This window comes from Aotus nancymaae, unplaced genomic scaffold (genome assembly GCF_030222135.1).
Source record: "Aotus nancymaae isolate 86718 unplaced genomic scaffold, 86718_ANA_hifiasm-v0.15.2.pri h1tg000049l, whole genome shotgun sequence".
Lineage (NCBI taxonomy): Eukaryota > Metazoa > Chordata > Mammalia > Primates > Aotidae > Aotus > Aotus nancymaae.
In genome coordinates this window covers 11,859,602-11,881,917 of record NW_026988463.1, presented here as the reverse complement: position 1 = coordinate 11,881,917, position 22,316 = coordinate 11,859,602, and the positions used below count along the sequence as shown (strand labels likewise).

The 22,316-nt window shown below is 41.3% G+C and overlaps 1 protein-coding gene across 2 annotated transcripts in view; it reads right to left on the bottom strand.

The window, feature by feature from the left end:
• Positions 1–22,316, bottom strand: part of PARN (poly(A)-specific ribonuclease) — a 201,624-nt gene that overhangs the window by 140,385 nt on the left and 38,923 nt on the right. For both annotated transcript variants that reach the window (XM_012453224.2, XM_012453223.2), the window contains exons 14-18: positions 16,832–16,875; positions 15,273–15,315; positions 14,865–14,940; positions 12,690–12,800; positions 11,664–11,733 (exon numbers count right to left, since the gene is read on the bottom strand). In XM_012453224.2, coding sequence (XP_012308647.1) covers positions 11,664–11,733; positions 12,690–12,800; positions 14,865–14,940; positions 15,273–15,315; positions 16,832–16,875 — 344 coding nt within the window. The remainder of the gene's footprint in view (positions 1–11,663; positions 11,734–12,689; positions 12,801–14,864; positions 14,941–15,272; positions 15,316–16,831; positions 16,876–22,316) is intronic.

The following is a 22,316-nucleotide window of genomic DNA, read 5'->3' as shown; positions in this document are numbered from 1 at the left end:
ACTGAGGTGGGTAGATCACTTGAGGCTAGGAGTTTGAGAGCAGCCTGGCCTACAGGGTGAAACCCCATCTTTACTAAAACTACAAAAATCTGCTGGGCATGGTGGCATGCACCTGTAATCCCAGCTACTCAGTAGGCCGAAACATGAGAATTCCTGGAGCCTTGGAGGTGGAAGTTGCCGTGAGCCAAGATCACACCACTACACTCCAGCCTGGGTGACAGAGGGAAACTCTGTCTCAAAAATATATATATAAATTTTTAAAAAATAAATATTAAAAAAATAAAATGAAAAATGAGATTTTCATTATTTTCTTCAAGTTCACTGCAGTGTAAGTCACAGTAACAACTACCCTCTCTGCACACCTATGGCATGCCACACCCAACACTAAGCAGCCTTATCAATGCTGCTGTCAGACAATGTGGAGATGATGATCTCCAGTTCACAGACATAGAAACCTAGCTTTGGCAAGACAAATCTCCGGCCCAGTGGCATCAACCCAACCAACCTACCCTGAAGCCTCGGGTCTTTCCCTTAAGCTCCTGCTGCCTTATGTATAAGCCACCCTAGAGCTACACAGGTAGACATCTATGTATCTTAAAGTTTATGTGCACAAGGTGTGATCTAAACTTAAGGCAGTAATACAATTACAAAAGAAAAATGTTCTAGCTGATGTAAAATATCGATAGTTTTAATAAATTAAAATGTCAGTGAAGCAATGAGTTGCTCAAAAAGAAACAGCTCACAAAAGGACAAATTCATAGTCAGATTAGAGGTAACCAGGAGCTGAGAGGAGGGGGAGGATAGGGAGTTACTGGCTTGCTGGTTATACAGTTTCTGTTTGGGGTGATGAAAAAGTTCTGGAAACAGCAGCTATGGTTGTACAATATTCTGAATGTAATTAATGCCATCAATCTGTACATTTTAAAAGGTTAAAGGGCAAAAGTTGTTATATATTTTACCAAATTAAAAAAAATTAATAATGCAATATGCCAAAAACCATTGAACTATACATTTTAAATAAGTGAACTATATGGTATGTGAATTTATATCTCAATAAAGTGGTTTTGAAAAAGGAAAGAGAGCCAGGCGTGGTGGCTCACACCTATAATCACAGACTTTAGGAGGCCAAGGTGGGTGGATCATGAAGTCAAGAGTTTGAGACCAGCCTGGTCAACATAGTGAAACCCTGTCACTACCAAAACTACAAACATTAGCCAGGCATGGTAGCATGTGCTTGTAGTACTACTCAGGAGACTGAGGCAGGATGATCGCTTGAACCTGGGAGGTGGAAGTTGCAGTGAGCCGATATCATGCCACTGCACTCCAGCCTGGGCAACAAAGTGAGACTCTGTTTCAAAAAAAAAAAAGAAAGAAAGAAAGAAAGAAAAGGGAAAGAGGCTGGGCACAGTGGCTCATGCCTATAATCCCAGCACTTTGGGAGGCAGATGTGGGAGGACTGCTTGAGCCTAGGAGTCAAGACCATCAAGGGCAACATAGTCAGAACCCCATCTCTACCAAAAAAAAAAAAAATTAGCCAGACATGGTGGCATGCACCTTTAGTAGTTACCTGGAAGGCTGAAGCAGGAGGATCACTTATGCCCAAAAGGTTGAGGGTGCAGTAAGCCATGACTGCACATTTGCACTCTAGCCTGGGTGATAGAGCAAGACCCTATCTCATGGGAAAAAGAAATTTTTTTTTTTTTAAAAAGGAAAGAAATAGCTTCTAATAGATTACTTAGCAGATATATTTCTTTACTTCCTTTTCCCAATAAAAGTCTAAAACTGGGCCAGGTGTGGTGGCTCAAGCCTGTAAGTCCAACACTTTGGGAGGCCAAGGTGGGTGGTTCACATGAGGTCAGGAGTTCAAGACCAGCATGGCCAATGTGGTGAAAGCCCATCTCTACTAAAAATACAAAAATTAGCTAGGAATGGTGGTGGGCACCTGTAATCCCAGCTACTCAGGAGGCTGAGGCAGAGGTTACGGTGAGCCAAGATGATACCACTGCACTCTGGCCTGGGCAATGAATTGAGACTCCATCTCAAAAAAAAAGTCTAAAACTGAAAACACAATACAGAACCAGGACTAAGAATGAACAATATGATTCAAAGGGGAGAAACAAAGAACAATAAAGTATTCAATCTTCTCACTACATATCATTTAGTTACATACAGGTTTTCTGGGGGCGTCTCCTCTGTTTTCTAGTCAAGGCTCAGTAATTCCAAACAAAGTCCTGTTTAACGGATGTACACAGTGCAAAAGGTACCATGACACAGCATCTTCTATGAAAACAGCCCTTCTTCTGTTCCCCTTATCTAGTCAGAAAGGCGTCTCAAAGTATAAATGTCACTACAGTAGTAACAGCAGTGACAAGTTAACTGAGCCCTAATGACATTACCAGGCACTGTGCATTTTACACACAAAATTTGTCATTTCATTCTCACAACAACCCTATCAAACAGTTTCTAATATTCTCAATTTATAGATGAGGAAGTTGAGGCACAGAGAGGGTGAGTAACTTGCCCAAGATCACAAGGTAATAAGGAGCAGAGCTGGGATTCAACTGTACTATGCTACACTCCATGAGATCCTGAAGTGAAGCAATTCTACTGGAGAAATCAAATGGCTTTTTAAATACTTAAAGTCAAATGGAAACGAATCCTGTGGAATGTTTTGACACTGACAGCTATGCGCTTACCAACAGTAAAGCTACATGTTTATGTTGGGAAACTGCAAGTCCCACGGAAGAGGGAGGCGGAATTACTGTAAGACTCAATTTAATACACTGCTCCTCTGTATGAGGGAGGGACAGGCTGGACAGCAGACAGGTTAAGCGAGGGCTTCCCTGCAGGTGATCAGGCAGCACCCTCCAGGAAGACAAGCTGGACACATGGGGTCCCTTAACAGCCCATAGTGACCCCGCATGCTGTGCTGCTGGGCACGAATGGCAGTTGTGCTGGTGAGTAGCAAATAAAGCCTTGCTCTGTCCATTACCAGGGAGAGGGCTGGGAAGAAATCTTTTTTTCTTTTTTCCACCCAAAATAAGTTGAAACTGGGAAGAAATCTTTAATCCTTCAGTTTAAAATCTCTCTGATGTTAAATGTCAAGCACGTGCAAACCATAAGAAAAAACCCAATTTGCAGACAGCATGCAATTGCTTGCCATAGAGAAAAAGGGAGAAAACAGTGTGCTTTTATTTCAGGTACCACAGTTTCCTTCCTCTCTCCTCTGTACATATAGCTGTTATGTATACCTATTCAACCTTCCATACACTGCAGCGTTATATTCATTTGAAAAATAAAACTTTAAAAAATGCCCACATCAAAGCAATTTTGCTTCTATTACATACCAATGTGACACAATCATAATATGATTTTTCTTTTTGTTGAGATGGAGTCTCTCTCTGTCGCCCAGGCTGGAGTGCAATAACACAGTCTTGGCTCATTGTAATCTCTGCCACCCAGGTTCAAGCGATTCTCCTGCCTCAGCCTCCTGGAGTAGCTGGGATTACAGGCGCCACCACCATACCTGGCTAATCTTTGTATTTTTAGTAGAGACGGGTTTTCACCATGTTGGCCAGACTGGTCTCGAACTACTGACCTCATAATCCACCCTCCTTGGCCTCCCAAAGTGCTGGGATTACAGGCATGAGCCAACGCGCCCGGCTAATCATCTGAGTTTTCATAAGCAAACACTAAAGGGTAGGTACAACCAAAAGGAGAACTTCATATTTATTGCTACTGCACTCAATTTTATGTCCACAAGCTAACAGTTTCTTTTTCATTAAACTAAAACATAAAACACATCCTGCTACCACATCTACTTTTATTGAATCTCCTAGCATGTTAGATCTTCTTATATTTTTTATTTTTATCTGTTTTATTAAGACAGGTCTTGCTCTGTCCCCAAGGGTGGAGTGTAATGCTGCAACCACAGCTCACTGCAGCCTCAACCTCCTGGGCTTGTGCAATCCTCTTGCCTCAGCCTCCTCAGTAGCTGGGACTATAGGCATGTGCCACCATCCCTAGCTAGTTTTCTTTTAAGAGATGAGGTCTCACTATGTTGCCCTGCCTGGGTCTCAAACTCCTGGCCTCAAGCAATCCACATCCCTTGGTCTCCCAAAGTGCTAGGATTATGAGCATGAACCACCACGTCCAGCCTTATTTATTTTTAACTAACAACTAAAAATTGTATATATTCATGTGTACAATATGTGTTCAAATGTGTATATGTTGTAAGATGGCTGAATTAGGCTAACATATCCACTACCTCAGATACTCACTTTTTGCAGTGAAAACACTTAAAACCTACTCTTCTGGTAATTTTCAAGTTTACAATACACTGTTAGTAACTACAGTCACCATGCTTTATAATAGATCTCTTGAATTTATTCCTACTAAATGAAATTTTGTGTCCTTTGACCAATATCTCCCCAGTCCTCCCCAAACCCCTTATATTTCAAGAAAAGAAAAAGAATATATACTGGGCACTTACTAAGTTCTAAGAACTATCAAAGTCCTTTCACATCTCATACAATCCTTATAACCTCTATGGAAGATGATATGGTTTGACTGTGTCCCCATCCAAATCTCACCTTGAGTTGTAACTCCCACAATTCCCACATGTTGTGGGAGGAATGTGGTGGGAAGTGACTGAATTAAGGGGGTGGGTCTTTCCTGCACTGTTATTGTGATAGTGAATCGGTCTCAAGAGATCTGATGGTTTTAAAAATGGGAGTTTCTCTGCACAAGCTCTCTTGTCTGCTGCCATGTGAGATATGCCTTTCACCTTCTGCCATGATTGTGAGGCCTCCCCAGCCACGTGGAACTTTAAGTCCAATAAACCTCTTTCCTTTGTAAATTGCCCAGTCTTAGGTATGTCTTTATAAGCAGCATGAAAATGGACTAATACAGTAAATTGGTACTGGGAGTAGGGTGCTGCTGAAAAGCTATCCAAAAATGTAGAAATGACTTTGGAACTGGATAACAGACAGAGGTCAGAACAGTTTGGAGGGCTCAGAATAAGAAAGAAAAGTGTGGGAAAGTTTGGAACTCCCTAGAGACGTGCTGAATGGCTTTGACCAAAATGCTGATAATGGTATGGACAATGAAATCCAGGCTGAGTGGTCCAGATGGAGATGGGGAACTTGGGAACTGGAGTATAGGTGACTCCTGTTGTGTTTTAAGAAAGAGACTGGCAGCATCTTGCCCTTACTCTACAGATTTGTAGAACTTGGAGCTTGAGAGAGATGATTTAGGATACCTGGCAGAAGAAATTTATAAGTAGCAAAGCATTTAAGAGGTGATTTGAGTGCTGTTAAAGGCATTCAGTTTTAAGGAAAGCAGAGCATAAAAGGTTGGAAAATCTGCAACTTGACAATTCAATAGGAAAAAAATCCCATTTTCTGAGGAGAAATTAAACTAGCTGCAGAAATTTGCATAAGTAACGAGGAGCCAAAGACAATGGGGAAAATGTCTCCAGGGCATGTCAGAGGTCTTCAAGGCAGCCCCTTCCATCACAGGCCCAGAGGTTTAGGAGGAAAAAATGGTTTCATGGGCAAGGCCCAGGATCCCTCTGCTGTGTGCAGTCTAGGGACTTGGTGTCCTGCATCCCAGCTGCTCCAGCTGTGACTAAAAGTGGCCAACATAGAGCTCAGGCTATTACTTCAGAGGGTGGAAGCCCCAGGCCTTGGCAGCTTCCATGTGGCATTCAGCCTGCAAGCACACAGAAGTCAAGAATTGAGGTTTGGGAACCTCTGTCTAGATTTCAGAAGATGTATGGAAATGCCTGGATGCCCAGGAAGAAGTTTGCTGAAGGGGCAGGGACCTCATGGAGAACTTCTGCAAGGGCAGTGCAGAAGGGAAATGTGGGGTCGGATCCCCCACACAGAGTCCCTACTGGGGCACCACCCTAGTAGAGCTGAGAGAAGAGGGCCACTGTCCTTCAGATTCCAGAATGGTAGATCCATTGACAGCTTGCACCATGCATCTGAAAAAGCCACAGACACTCAACACCAGCACATGAAAGCAGCCAAGAGGGAGGCTATACACCCTGAAAAGCCACAGGAACAGAGCTGCCCAAGACTCTGGGAGCCCACCTCCTGCATTAGTATGATCTGAATTGACTCACATGGAGTCAAAGGAGATAATTTTGGAGCTTTACGATGTGACTGCCTTGCTGGATTTCAGACTTGTGTAACTTGCCCAAGATCACATAGGTAATAAGGCCTGTAACCAATTACTCCCATTTGGAATGGCTGCATTTATCCACTGCCTGTACCCCCACTGCATCTAGGAAGTAACTAACTTGCTTTTGATTTTACATGCTAATAGGCGAAAGGGAAACTTGGCCTGTCTCGAATGAGACTTTGAACTGTGGACTTTTAAGTTAATGCTGAAATAAGACTTTGGGGGACTGTCGGCCAGGCATGATTAGTTTTGAATTCTGAGGATATGAGATTTGGGAGGGGTCGGGGTGGAATGATATGGTTTGGCTATGTCTACAACCAAATCTCATCTTGAATTGTAACTCCCACAATTCCCACATATCGTGGGAGGAACTCGGTGGGAGGTGATTAATTTATGGGGTGGGTCTTTCCTGAGCTGTTCTCTTGATAGTGAATGAATCTCACAAGATCTGACAATTTTACAAATAGGAGTTTCCCTGCACAAGCTCTCTTCTCTTGTCTGCTGCCATGTGAGATGTCCCTTTTACCTTCTGCCATGATTGTGAGGCCTTCCCAGCCATGTAAAACTATAAATGCAATAAACCTCTTTATTTTGTAAATTGCCCTGTCTCAAGTATGTCTTTATCAGCACTATGAAAATGGCCCAATACAGAAGGTGAATCATTTTATCCCCATTTTGCAGAGGAGAAAACAACTTGTCCAAGAGCGAATCATTCCTTGTCTGATTGGTAGCTCAGAAAGATCATAAAGCAATGTCATTGCAAGGAGATCTAGATTTCCAGCAGAACCCTGTTCAGATTCAGAACAAGGCAGCTGTCCTGTACATTAAACTACAAGTACCTAGCTAATCTTTACACATTCCATTGCTTACAGAAATTAGCCAAGAGGCCTGCTCATATTCTTCCTCTTTCTAAGAACTGAGGTAAACAGAAAACAACCTTCCCAAAAACCTTCACAAAAGGGTCAAGGCATCTTGACAATACTGAAGACAGTTAACAAAACGTAAGGCAAAAGTATGATTTTGTGCTTTCTGCTGTAAAATAAAAAGCTATAGCAGAGAGTATTTTTAGCTCTTTCTAGCCTAAAAGGATCTGGATTTGACCAAAGGATCTTAACGTTAAGTCTGGTTTTCAATGCATCGATTAAAACTGACCAAGGTTATAAAAGAAGGTAAATCATTTCCTGATGAGACAGTCTCCAATGTAAACAAAGAGTGCATTCCACCCAGGCTGTCATTAGCAGTGGACTAATCCTGATTTCCATGGCTCAATTCTCTCATGACTTTCTTCCTGATTCCAAAAAAGCAAGGAGGACTATGGGAGGTGCCCAGGTCACAAAAAAGACAAAATGGCACCATGCAAAACCCTCATGGGACATCTGGACCAGTATGGCTTAAAAAACACCTAATATCACATTCAGTCTTTGCGTACTGCTTAAACAACAGCAGTCTCAGGATTTCCTTAACAGTTGACCTGATAAAGCTTCCCAAAATGGCATAACTGATGCTACTAAATGCTAATTTAGAATGCAAAAGTAAGTGAAGTTTACTTTCCCTCAAAGTGTAATATTAAGTCTGGTGAGAGCAAAGTAAAGTATTATTTGCATACATGGGCAGTTTAATGTCCACCCAAATTTATGTTAGAACTATGCATGTTTGGTAAAGATTACATTTTTAAAAGCCTGGTGTCAAAATAAATTAACCTTCAGAAAAATCTGCATATTTTTTCTAAAATCATCAGCTTGAGATAATACTGGGGGCAACTTGGAATGTTTCTCTACAACGGTAATCATGAAAAATGACAAAAATCAAGGTTTAATGTAATAAATCACACCTGCAAATAAGAACAAGGTCAATATTAACACAGAAAGAGATATCAAAAGAAGCAATTGTTTTTCCTTCTTTTTTTTTTTTTTTTTGGTTCTCTGTTCCCAGACTCAAGTGATCCTCCTGCCTCAGCCTCCCAAGTACTGGGACTACAGGTATGTACCCCCCACACACAGCTAATTTTTGTATTTTTTTGTAGAGATGGAGTTTTGCCACATTGTCCGGGCTGCTCTCAAACTCCTGGGCTCAAGCAACCCTCCCTCCTCGCCTTCCCAAAATGTTGGGATTATAGACATGAGCCACTGCACCTGCCCCAGAAATCCCACTTTCTTTTTTTTCTTTTTTTTTTTTTGAGATGGAGTCTCACTCTTGTTGCCCAGGTTGGAGTACAGTGGTGTGATCTAGGCTCACTGCAACATCTGCCTCTTGGGTTCAAGTGATCTCCTATCTCAGCCTTCCAAATTGCTGGTACTACAGGCATGTGCCACCACATCCATCTAATTTTTGTACTTTTAGTACAGACTGGGTTTCACCATGTTGGCCAGGCTGATCTTGAACTCCTGACCTCAAGTCATCTGCCCACTTCAACCTCCCAAAGCGCTGGGATTACAGGCATGAGACACCACACCTGGCCCAACTAAGCTTTTTAATCAGTTTATTTTGATTGCTCTGCATGTTGGTCACAAACATAAGTGATAAACTAGATGCAGCTTCCATGTGGCATTGAGCCTGCAAGCACACAGAAGTCAAGAATTGAGGTTTGGGAACCTACAACCCAGTTTGTATCCAATATCTGATTTTATAAGGGGTTAACTTTAGTGGAAAAGCAGGATCACTGTTTTAATATTTATACTGTTTAAATATTTACAAATGACTACGCAGGAGGTTGAGGTAGGAGGCTTGCTTGAGCTCAGGAGATGGAGGCTGCAGTGAGCATGCCAGCCTGGGCGAAAGAGCAAGACTCTGCCTCAAAAAAAAAAAAATTACAAATGAGTCAACATCTCTCCGGTTGAAAACTAATGCCGAATAACGAATTTAACATCAAGTACATAAAAATGTAAGGAACAATCATAATCAGAACTGTATTTAGCTGGGTGTGGTGGTTCACGTCTATAATCCCAGCACTCTGGGAGACTGAGGCAGGCAGATAACCTGAGGGTAGGAGTTTGAGACCAGCCTGGTCAGCATGGTGAAACCCCAACTTTACTAAAAATACAAAAATTAGCCAGGGGTGGTGGTACACGCCTGTAGTTCCAGCTACTCTGGAGGCTGCAGCAGGACTGCTTGAACCCAGGAGGCAGAGGTTGCAGTGAGCTGAGATCGTGCCACTGCACTCCACACTCTAGCCTGGGAGACAAAGTGAGACCCCATTTCAAAAAAAAAAAAAAAAAAAATTTAACATCACCTGTGGGTTCTATGGTCTATAGCATAAGCTACATTTCCAAAGATTTACAAAGACAAACACTGCCCCAAAAAAGAAAAGAGCTAAGAAAATCATGTTTTACTCTTAAGGAACAGCAAGGACTCAGTGGTTACCAGAATTTATTTTCCACGCAGAAAAATTCACCTTAATTTCCAATATACACTACACTGTTCCCCAGTCCACTTTGAAAGACATATACATTTATCTCTGAACTTTCATAGAAAAGAAGAAAAAAGATTTAAAAAGGTAAGAAGGCACAATATGATAAAATTAACAAACTCAGACAACACCAACTTGGCACCTTAGGAATCCAGATGTTTAGAACTGACATGTGTGTCTGCAGCACACCACCTAAGCACAAGCATTTATACAGACGTCTGCAGGAGACGGTACAGTATTCTTACCCAGCAAAGCAATGACAGGACTGTAAACTGCTTCATAGAATGTAAAAAAAAAAAAAAAAAGTTGTTTCTTAGTAAACAGAAAAAAAAAAATGATGTGACCAACACAACACTGAAATCGTGAATTCTTTGAGTGGTAATGATAGTTGCAGGCTGCCTTGTTCTGTCTGCCTTGCACAGAACCTCTAGAACCAACCCTGCCTTGGAGCTGGGGTAAAGATAATGCTTCAGGGTTCTGGCACAGAACCAAACTGTAGCCTGCTTGAGAACCGCATCCTTAACTTCGATCTCAGCTTTGTTAAGCAAGCGCAAAGCACATCTTGAAGTAACAGCCTTCTTTAAACATGGTCTGAACTTAAAACTTCTGCCTAAATCACTCTGACTGCTTACAACAATGAAGATATACGAGCTAGCCTTTGCTTCATTAGGTCCATTCAGATGAGGGCTCAGGATGTAACTGCAATCAAAACTTCATGGATTTCTTTTTTTTTCTTTTTCTTTTTTTTTTTTTAAGATGGGGTCTCACTCTGTCTCCCAGGCTGGAGTGCAGTGGTGCAATGATGGTTCACTGCAACTTTTGCCTCCCAAGTTCAAGCGATTATCCTGCCTCAGCATCTCAAGTAGCTAGGATTACAAGGGCTTGCCAACACGCCCAGCTAGATTTTGTATTTTCAGTAGAGATGAGGTTTCACCATGGCCAGGCTGGTCTCAAACTCCTGGCCTCAAGTGATCTGCCCACCTCAGCCTCCCAAGGTGTTGGGATTACAGGCATGAGCCACAGCACCCAGCACAAAACTTCATGGGTTTCTTTTTTTTCTTTTTAGATGGAGTCTTGCTCTTGTAGCCAAGGCTGGAGTACAAAGGCGCCATCTCGGCTCACCGCAACCTTTACCTCCCAGGTTGAAGCGATTCTCCTGCTTCAGCTTCCCGAGTAGCTAGGATTGTAGGCATGCATGAACATGCCTGGCGAATTTTGTATTTTTAGTAGAAACGGGATTTCTCCATGTTGGTCAGGCTGGCCTCAAACTCCCGACCTCAGATGATCCGCCCGCCTCGGCCTCCCAAAGTGCTGGGATTACAGGTGTGAGCCACTGCACCTGGCCTCAACTTCATGGATTCCTTAAAAGCTATTTATAGAATCAACATCTTCTTAGACACAATATTATTTAATCAGATAATAATGCAAGCATAAATAATCATCTCACATGTCAAATTTGTCAGGGTGTAGGTGGAACCATATATAAACATCTATTAAATAGGATTTTTTTTTTTTTTGAGACAGAGTTTTGCTCTGTTGCCCAGGCTGGAGTGCAGTGGTGCCATCTCAGCTCAATGCAACCTCTGCCTCCTGGGTTGAAGCAATTCTCCCACCTCAGCCTCCCGAGTAGCTGGGATTACAGGAACCCGCCATCATGCCTGGCTAATTTTTGTATATTTAGACAGGGTTTTACCATGTTGGCCAGGCTGGCCTCGAACTCCTGACCTCACATGATCCGCCCAAGTGCTGCGATTACAGGCGTGAGCCACCATGCCTGGCCCAACTCATGGAAAATTTAAATACCAGAACTACTAGTTCTTTTTCTTGGAAGAGATGCACTACCTCTAGTAATGTTTTCTTTTTTTCTTTTTTTAAAGCCTATATTTTTAATACATTTGTTTCCCAAAAGGTCAATTTCTACTTTCAAAAAACATCTGAGTCACTTGAGATGAAAAATATTTTATCTAAAAATGTGCTACAGCTCCCAATCACTCGAAACTGACATCCCAAGATAGCCCTAGGCTGTTCCACATTAAAAGAACTTGGGAACTGGAACTCTCTGATTACTTACTTGTTAAAAAAAGGTTCAATGAGTTTTGATCTGGCAGACACGTGAATTTTTGGAGGGCTGAGAAAAGAACCTAATGAAGAAAAGAAGAGAGGTATTATTATTCATAGTCACACAGACCAAGCCTGAAAGTTTAGACCAAACAAGACTTAAATCAACAACATGGTTCAACAAGGGTGAAAGGCATTCTTATGGACCAAGTACCATACCACAGGAAGTGTCAGTGGTTGTCCTTGCCAATTCCCCTTCCCCTCATGTCCTCCCACTCCTACCTCAAAATGCTCCCACTTCTAACTGGGTGAGTGGATCCCAAGAAAATGGTAGTGATATAGGTTCAATGTTTGTGTGCCCCTAAAATTCATATGTTGAAGCCTAAATCCCAATAGGATGATATTTGGAAGTGAGACCTTTAGGAGGTAATTAGATCATGAGGGAATTAGTGCCTTTATAAGAACTGTCAGGAGGCCAGGTGCGGTGGCTCACGCCTGAAATTCCAACACTTTGGGAGGCTAAGGTAGGAGAATCGCTTGAGCCTAGAAATTCTAGACTAGCCTAATTAACATAGCAAGATCCTGTCTCTATAAAAAAATTAAAAAGTTAGCCAGGCATGGTGGTGCACACCTGTAGTCCCAGCTACGTGGGAGGCTGAGGTGGGAGGATCTCTTAAACCCAGGAGTTCAGGGTTGTAGTAAGCTATGATTGTACCACTGTACTTCCAGCCTGGGTGATAGGGTGAGACCCTGACTCTTAAAAAAAAGAAGAGTAGGCACGGCTTCTGCTCTCTATGCTCTCTACCATGTAACAACACGAGAAGGTGGCCATCTATAAACCAGGAAGTGGACTGTCACCAGATACCAGACTGCTGGCAACTGGGTCTTGGACTTCCCAGCCTCCAGAACTATAAGAAATAAATGTCTGTTGTTTAAGCCCCACAGTCTACAGTGATTTATTACAGCAGCCTAAGCCAGGAGACGGGTGAGATCCATTCTAGATCATGGCCTGTTTGACTGAAACACATGTAATGCGTACCTAGGTAATTGGCCATGGAGATGAAGCACAGCCCTGTGATGTAGGCATCGTAGCCTGCTTCGTGGAGCTGTTCAGACGCTGTGTCATAACTGGGAAAACCTTGGGCACTTTCTAAGAAAAAAAAGGAAAAAAAAGTTTTCCTCAAAACAAAGACTAGTAAGCACATTGCCCTACCAATCCAAATTGCATTAGTATATGCTACAGAAATATCCTAAATAGGCAGAAAAAAAAGCTACCTATTCCTTAATTCTCTCCATATAAGACCTTACAATACAAGATAACAGAGTCACTGAAAATGACAGCTTTGGTGTAGGATACAGAAATGCCTCAGTTACATTATGAAGAACTCAGCCATTGGCTTTCTCATCCCACACTGGTGGGTCCTATTTATGACCATGCATAACTCGCTCTAGGACAATTATTCCTCTTCTACTTGCTTTCTAAGGCCATGAAAAGGACATTCTTCCCTTCTACAGGATGGTCACATCAGGACACAATAGACGATTCAGAATAAAGATTAACAGCATGGGCTCCGGAGTCACACTGAGTTTGAATCTCTGCTCCACTGCGTATTTGCTATATGACCTTAGGCAAGTCACTTTATAACTAAGCTTCCATTTTTGTAAAATGGAGATAATAATCAAACCTTCTTCAAAAGGTTGTTGGGATCAGATGAGATAATATAAGTTAAACTCTTATCTAGTCCTTGGTACATGGTAAACACTCAAAAACTATCTATCAACACCTAAGGTAACCCTCCCCTCAAAAAACAAAAGATTGCAATTCAATATTGACAGCTCAAATTCACTACTGTCCTCTACTATGTTTCCAAGCTTAGAGATCAAAAGTTGACAGCGCAACCAACTCCAAAATTAACTGAACTTGCTATAATGCTGGCCTTGGATCCTGAAGCCACTTTACAGCAAAGACCATTTTATATATAATATGGTTTTTTTGTGACACTGATAAATACAGATGTGAACAGATAAGCTCTAACAGAAATGACTTGTTTTAAACTTAATTCTCTACCAGATACTAACTACTATTTTATATGGAAACAATAAGCTAAAACGATAACTCATAAATAATTATATCCTAGAACCATTCTGGAAATAAACTTCAGGGAGGTTCCTACAACACAGAATCAAAAGTATGAATGGAAATTAACAATGAAAAAATTGTAAATGTTTTTATATCAGTACAATGTTCCTTAAGCAAGAATTCTTTAACCTCTGTGAGTATTAAATATTAGACTTGATGTCTTTAAAAAAAAGCCTTTTAACATGATAGCCACCTAGGTAATATCTTCCACTCCATCATCAACTGAAACACATTCTTTCCAAAATCAATTATTTCCATTATATTGTTATAGAAAAGGTCTAGGTTTTCTCCCCCCATGGCCCCACCACCACTTTTCTTAATTCCTTTCTTGGACTGTTACCCAGAAAGGGGCAAATAACTGTAATGTTGGCTGCTTTAATACCCTGCATTATCAATTTCTAAACCATTAGTCCTATTATCCATGTCTTTAGCAGTTTTCAGGCTATAGCTAATGGCTCAGTAATCGCCACACTGGCAGCACAATTAGGCTGACAGGGACCAAGCAAGCAGCACCTGGAAAGTTCTCTGCATACCTGGGTATGGCCAGAGGTGGCAAAACACCTCCATCTCATCTCCCTACTTCTGCTTTTCCTCAGTGCTGCTGTTTCTACTCTCTAAACCAGCTGAAAAGGAGGCAGGGTGAGGACTCGCCTTAATCTCATCTGTAAATCCAGTTCTTGGGTTTTTCTGAGATGGAAAATATATTTTTTACTCTACCCCTGGTGATTAATCACTAGCTCTTTTTCTCTGCTTAAACAATGTATCAAAGAAAAAAAGGGCACATCAAGTTTTAGGAGAATTCCATATATCAAGAAATAAAAGCCTTGAAGCTTTAACTGCTAAAATTCTCAATGAATGGTTACCCAACTCCATTAACATAAAATAGATGTAGAAGTAAAAGACCATCTCTATTCAAAAAACAGTAATTCAGCACAAGGTACATGCAAGTGAATTCAGCCAAAATCTATAAATGAACAATATGGTTTCCAGAGCCATTCTGCCTTTCTTCTATAATATACATCAATAATTACTATAAAGAGTTTAGAGGCTTTCAGGTTTGTTTAATATTCTTACCAACTTTAGGAGGGTTGAAAGGTGTCTCTTTTAACCGCTTTTCCAATTCCGCAAGGGATGTGTTGTTAATAATATCCTGCAAACCAGGAAGCAAAGAATTATGAGACTTCATCACCTCAGTACAATATATACTAGAGATTCACTGACCCAAAAAAAAAAACATAAAAAGGCAGCAGCTAGTACTGCCCCCTTGTGTTCTTTAAAGAAACACAGAAGTGTTCATTTTTTTCAATGTGAAAGAGGAGTAGCTAGTTTAATTTTTATAATATACAAAGTATAACCAAATGAATGAAGATTTTTACAGATGCATTAAATACCTCCAAACTTTTGCCAGAAGGCTATATTGTTCTGGCATTCATTTCACTTGGCAATATGCAGTCACTTTATAAAGTAGCAAATGAATAATACCTTAAAAGGTTGTGTGCTGGCCATCAATTTAGTATCCAAGAGTCTAAAAAGAATTTTTAACAAGGTAAACAAAATGTTTATCAATGTTTGAAACGTCTTTTACTCAATATGTAAGATACTTAAAATATTTAACACATAAAATACATACTTAAAACATAAAGTAATACATAAAATATTCAAACACAGACAAAGGAATTAGACACATTGGCCGTTTTGAACCTAGCACCGGCATCCCTAGTATGTTGGGGTAGATACTCAGTCCCATCCTCAGAGACTTCATCCAGTGATTGCAGGAGAGTCCACACCTGGCGTACAAGTTCCAGATTCACCTGGATCCTGAGAGAGCCCAGGCTCCATCAATCTCAAGTGTGAGTCAAATACTCTCATACGGTTTAACATGGTTCAATTACTGCTACCAGTCTACCATTCCCTAACTGCTACCATTTACTGCTACTCTTCAGGTTTGTAAACTATAAATTCTTCTGGAGGACCAAAATCTGCAATCAGTACTTTCATGCTGTTGTTTTTATTTCTTATTATTCCATTTCAGAGATCAGAAATATTAAAAAAAAAAAAAAGGGGGGGGAGGGGAGTGGGGAGAAACTCACACAAAAACTCTATTTCTGTATTTTTTTCATATAAATGTGAACACAGTAGGTAAAAGGAAATAACCCAGCTGAAAGAGCAATTGCTTGAATACCACGCCTATCCCTCTTCAACAGGTCCTAAAACACAAACACTTGTTCTGTAGGCTCCACATGGCTGACCTATTAGGTCTTAGAGATACGTGACATGTGACCTATCGGAACAAAGGTGCAGTAACTGTGGAAAACATCAACAGGAAAAGACACTGACTTGAAGTGGATAAAATACAATCTCTAGCCAGACAGCTCTTGACTGACTCTTGAGCGCTGTCGATTGGACACTTCCAATAGTTACAGGGTACATCCTACATGTAAGACAGACAGAGCCATGTCAAGGAGGCTTCACCACTTCTTAAGACAGCAAGATGAGGGATAAGAAAAAAGGAGTTGCTGTCTACTTTCACTCTCAGTTCAAACTGTGATTTTTCGATAACAAAACCAATCATAAATTGTAAAAGCAAGCCATCACAACATTGGAAACAGTAAATAAGTTCCAGGCTTATATAAACTGGACTCTAATCATGACCTAATGGTTTTGACAAATCACAAATCACTATATGCCTATTTGTATTGTATATGTCATGATGACTCTTTTTTATTTTTATTTTTTGGAGACAGGATCTCATTGTCACCCAGGCTGGAGTGTAGTGGCACTATTATGGCTCACTGCAGCCTAGACTTCCTGGGTTCAAGCAATTTGCCCACTTCAGCCTCCCGAGTACCTGGACCACAGGTATGCCATCATGCCCAGTTAAGTTTTTATTTTTTGTAGAGATGGGGTTTCACTATGTTTCCTGGGCTGGTACTGAACTCCTAGGCTCAATGATCCTCCCACCTCTGCCTCCCAAAGTGGTGTGCTTATAGGTGTGAGCCACCACGCCCAGCAGACTCTTTTAAACGACACAGCTTACTTACCTGGGGAAAACACATGCTGTCATCTCTTTAAACTCATTTAAGTCCTAAAGAAGAAGAGAAGGACTTGTTACAATTTTCCTAATACACTCACAGTATTAAAAAACATGTAAACAGCTCAAGTTCCATAGCTGTCCTCTCAAACAAGCTACTGGACCTCACACAGGCCTTAAGCTAAACTACAAAACCCACTTCTAGTTAGTAAGTACTGAAAAAAAAAAAAATTCCCAATTTCCTCACTTACTGGGAACCATATAACCTGATAACTAACTTCTGCATAACCAAAACACACCAATTTAAGGATTCAATAGTTGAAATTGGGAAGGGGCAGAGAGGAGTATCCAATAATATGTATAAAAAACTACATATTTGAGAGGCCTATAATAACTCCAGAAAACTTCCAGTAACAGCTAACAGGCTGTGACCTACCATACAAATTTAATAGTGAGATAAGCAGAGTCATTTAAATTAAATGGTTTATACAGTAAATGGACATACTGCAAACTAGCTTAGACCTTTACTGAGATCACCTATGAAACATTAGTAAAAATGGCCTTGGAAACATAGGCTTTTCAATACACATACGATTCCTGTTTCAACTCCAGAAAATTGCTAAAGTGGCACTAACAGCAAGTGCCTAGATTAGACAATTCATTTCTCAAGTTTATTTTGATCAGGAAGTCTAGAGATGAAATGAGAGTACTCTAATTTTGAATTAACTCATTTACATACACAATTGCCACACTAGACTAAGTAGTCATACTCCTGACCCTTTGTAAACTACACTTCTCTTCAGTGTTATTCATGCTTCATAGGAAACTGCTGTTTCCAATTAGCTTTTCAAGCCTGTATATACAGACTGTATTTAGCTAACTTGATATACTCACCAGCTTTTCAATGGCTACAGTTAAATTAATGGGCAAAGCATGAACTAGCGGTTTCAATGCAAAGTCAAACAAAAAATGCAATAATGACTGTAATCTCTCAATACCGCTAGAAAGCTTTACAAGCAAGGAACAAGGAGAATTACAGCCACCTCCAGGATCAACATATAGCATAGTTCTAGACTAATGCCTTCTAAAAGATGGTTCGTAAGAAAACACTGTCCCTGAAAAGGCAACTCCAAAACGTGGATTCTTTAGTGTCCTTTTAAATGCAAATTTTAATACCAATATATGTAACAGTTCTACCTTTTTATCGAGTCAGGGTCTCACTATGCTGCCCAGACTAGCCTTGAACTCCTAGATTGAAGCAATCCTCCCATAAGAGCCTCTCAAGTAGCAGGCACGGCAGGTATGCACCACCACATCCAGCTTTCTAATTTATTAGGCTTTCTAATTTATTCTCATCACTTCTTCTCAAGGTAGACAGGAAAAAAAAAAAAAACCATTTTCTCTCTCTGACAATGCCAGAACATAAAGAAATTAAGTGACTTACCCAGGTAGCCTTAGTAATAAAGTGAGGGATAAAACTGCTCATCCTGATCCACTTACGCCTCTACAACAAATCACTTGCTCTTTCTACCAGAATTTAATTCAAGACCAGTTTCACTGCATTTGACATTCATTAATGTTACATGTGTTACACACAATGTGTTAGGCACTTAGACATAGACAACAAAAAGGCTGCACTCCTTATCCAAGGTGCTAACCACCTAGAAGGGGGTTATGTTGTATAATACAAGACAAAATTTATGTAACATACAGAGGTACAATGTTCTGTGGGAGCTCAGAGAAAGCAAAGAGCACCTCTTGGGCAAGGTAGCAGGCAACAAAAACTTCATAAAGGAGGCAACAGCTGCACCACAGAAAGTTAAAGGAAAGTTGTGAACAGCAAACACTGAGAACAATGAGAGAAAATTCAAGTTGTAAGAAATTATACAAAGCACCTCTCAGGGAACAAATAAGCCAATCTTGGAAAAATGAGAGTAACAAGAGATAAGACTACACAGAAAGGTTGGGCTAGATCACAGAAAGCCTGATATGCAGGGGTTAAAAACAGTCAACTGACTAGAAAACAAAGAGCGTGGGATTAATTTAGAATTTTCAGCAGGGTCAGTGACAGAAACAGAGCCATACATCAGAAGATTACAAAACTGGCAGTCGGGAGATACTTCATTCATTAAATTGATATTTAATGCCTTCTAGTGCCAAGTTCTGTTTGGTATTCAAAACAGGGAGAAGCACAGAATTAAATACATTTTCCTCTTGCCTTGCTTATAACTTGATTGCTTTAAAGGTCAAAAAGGGCTGGGCGCGATGACTCATGCCTGTAATCCCAGCACTTTGGGAGGCTGAGCAGGTGGATCACTTGAGGCTGGAAGTTCTAGACCAGCCTGCCCAACATGGTGAAACCCCATCACTATTAAAAATATAAAAATTAGCCAGGCATGGTGGCAAGCGCCTATAATTCCAGCTACTTCGGAAGCTGAGGCAGGAGAAACACTTGAATCTGGGAGGCAGAGGTTGCAGTGAGCCAGGATTGCGCCACTGCACTCTAGCCTGGGTGACAGCGCAAGACTCCATCTCAAAAATAAATAAATAAATAGCTCAAAAAGTCAAGGGGAGCTGCTACTTTGATCTACTTGGCCAATAAGAAGTAGGTGATGAGGCCAGGTGCGGTGGCTCACATCCATAATCTTAGCACTTTGGGAGACTGAGGTGGACAGATCTCTCTTGAGCCCAGGAGTTTGAGACTAGCCTGGGAAAACGGTGAGATCTCATCTCTATGAAAAATACACAACAATTAGTCAGGCATGGTGGCATGTGCCTGTGGTCCCAGTACACAGGTGGCTGAGGTAGGAGTATCATTTGAGTCCGGGGAGTTGAGGCTGCAGGGGACCATGATCACGCCACTGCACTCCAGCCTGAGTGACACAGTGAGACAATGTCTCAAAGAAGAAAAAAAAAATGGCCAAGCATGGTGGCTCATGCCTGTAATCCTAGCACTTTGGGAGGCCAAGGCAGGCAGATTACCTCAGGTCAGGAGTTTAGAATGGCCTGGCAAACACAGTGAAATCCTCTCTCTACTAAAAATACAATAATTAGCCAGACGTGGTGGCACATGCCTGTAATCACAGCTACTTGGGAGGCTGAGGCATGAGAATCTCTTGAACCCAGAAGATGGAGGCTGCAGTGGGCCAAACTGCACTCCAGCCAAGGTGACAGAGTGAGACTCCGTCTCAAAAAAAAAAAAAGAAAAGAAAAGGAGTGAAGGAAAACAGAAAAATCAAAAAGTGTGGGTGACATAAAATAAACATTAGCTCATTAGACTTAAGAAATGCAAATCTAGGCCAGGCGCAGTGGCTGACACCTGTAATCTCAACACTTTGGGAGGCTGAGGCAGGTGGATGACGTGAGGTCAGGAATTTGAGACCAGCCTGGCCAACACGGTAAACCCTGTCTCTACTAAAAATACAAAAATTAGCTGGGCATGGTGGTGGGTGCCTGTAATCCCAGCTACTAAGCAGGCTGAGGCAGGAGAGTCGCCTGAGCCTCGGAGGCGGAGGTTGAAGTAAGCGGAGATCGCACTACTGCACTCCAGCCTGGGCCGCAGAGCAAGACTCAGTCTCAAAAAAAAAAAAAAGAAATGCAGTTCCACACCTGTCACACTTGTTTTGAGACTCACAACTATGATGTCTTCAAGTCCTAAAATGTGTTAGAAGGTGATAGAGCTGTCATAAAAAGTGATGACAACCTAAGTTTGCAGAAATACAACAAGGGGAGCAACTGACACACTCATGGCTAGGGTGTACTGCACTTTTTTAAAGTGGGTAATCAAAATCCTGATGGAACAATGGGACCTAAAAAACGTGAAGTAACTGAAGGTTTGCAGAAGTAAGTGAGACTGAACTCTCAAGCAGATGTTTACCAATCCAGAAATAAAAGATTAATCTAGCTGGGCATGGTAGTATGTGCCAGTAGTTCTAGCTATTCAGGAGGCTGAGGCAGGAGGATTGCTTAAGCCCAGCAGCTTGAGACCAGCCTGAGCAACAGAGTGAGACCTCATTTCTATTTTATTAAAAAGATATGGGGAAAAAATTGTTTAAAAAAAAAAAGAAAGAAAGAAAAAGATTAGTCCAGTGACGTACTATATTGTCTACAGGTCAAATACAGCCCACCAACTATTTTTTAAATAAAGTTATTGCAACATGTTTACGTATTCTATGGCATTTAGGGGCGACAATGACAGAGCTGAGAGTTGTGACAGAAACTATACAGCCTGGAAAGCTGAAAATATTTTACTATCTGGCCCTTTATAGAAAACATGCGCCAACTTCTAGTTTAAAGGAAGGGCTGAAGGTTGAAGAGGGACAGTAAATCCTACATGGAATTTGCTGAACTCCAAGGTGAGAAATAAGGTTGACTGCAACAAAAATGAAAAGAATTCAGATGTGAGAGAGGGCATGGAGATAAAATCGCCAGGATTTTGTATATGACCAGATCTGGGGACAGAGCAATGGTCAAAACTAATGCTAAAAACAGTGTTGGTAACTGGGAATCACTTATAGTAATGGGATGAGGAAAAAGAAGTGGTTTGGAGACAGTAAAAAAGAAAAGAAGTACAAGTTAAATATCTCATTTGAGACATATCAATTCGAAACAACACTTAGTCTGGGGGGTATCCACGTAGGCATGTTTAGAGTCCAGCATGAAATGTATACCTGGATCTGAAGAGAGACCACAGCTGGGGATAAAGATGTTGGTGTCTACAGCTGAAGCAGTAAAGTGAGTGAGATCACTAAAAGACAGAAAAGATGAAGAGGAAATAAAAGAGAGTGGAGTACACAGTGACAGCGGACAAGTAACACAAGGCCACAAACACCGTATAGAGCAGAAGAGGGACAGATAGCAGGGGAACCAAAGCAGCTTGTGCTTTGGTCAATCGAGACAACTCGGCTCAAAGACTCAAAAAAGCACTACCGAGGTCAGCAGAGAATCTAAGGGAAGCAACCTAGCAGGGACGATCAACAATTCTATGACTGGATCCAGTTCAGCTGCCATCACTTGCGTTCAATGGCCCTGCTATGTCTAATTTTAGCCGGACCAAACTAGCAGCCCACATTTGTGGCCTGGGAACCCCTGTCCAGCACTAAATGAGCAAACCACTGGCATTAAAACGATGAAACAAATGTTTACTCTCCATCTGGCAATGGCAGTGACTGAAGATCCCTTAATAAAAAAGCCTGTAGGTATAGTTTGTTAAAAATGTGCAACTGAGGCCAGGTGCAGTGGCTCATCCCTATAATCCCAGCCCTTTGGGAGGCCAAGACAGGTGAATCACCTGAGTTCAGGAGTTCAAGGCCAGCCTGGCCAAAATGGCAAAACCCTGTCTCTACTAAAAATGCAAAAAATAGCTGGGCATGGTGGCAAGCGCCTGTAATCCCAGCTACTTGGGAGGCTGAAGCAGGAGAATCGCTTGAATCTGGGAAGTGGAGGCTGCAGTGAGCCAAGATCATGCCACTCGACTCCAGCCTGGGCAACAGAGC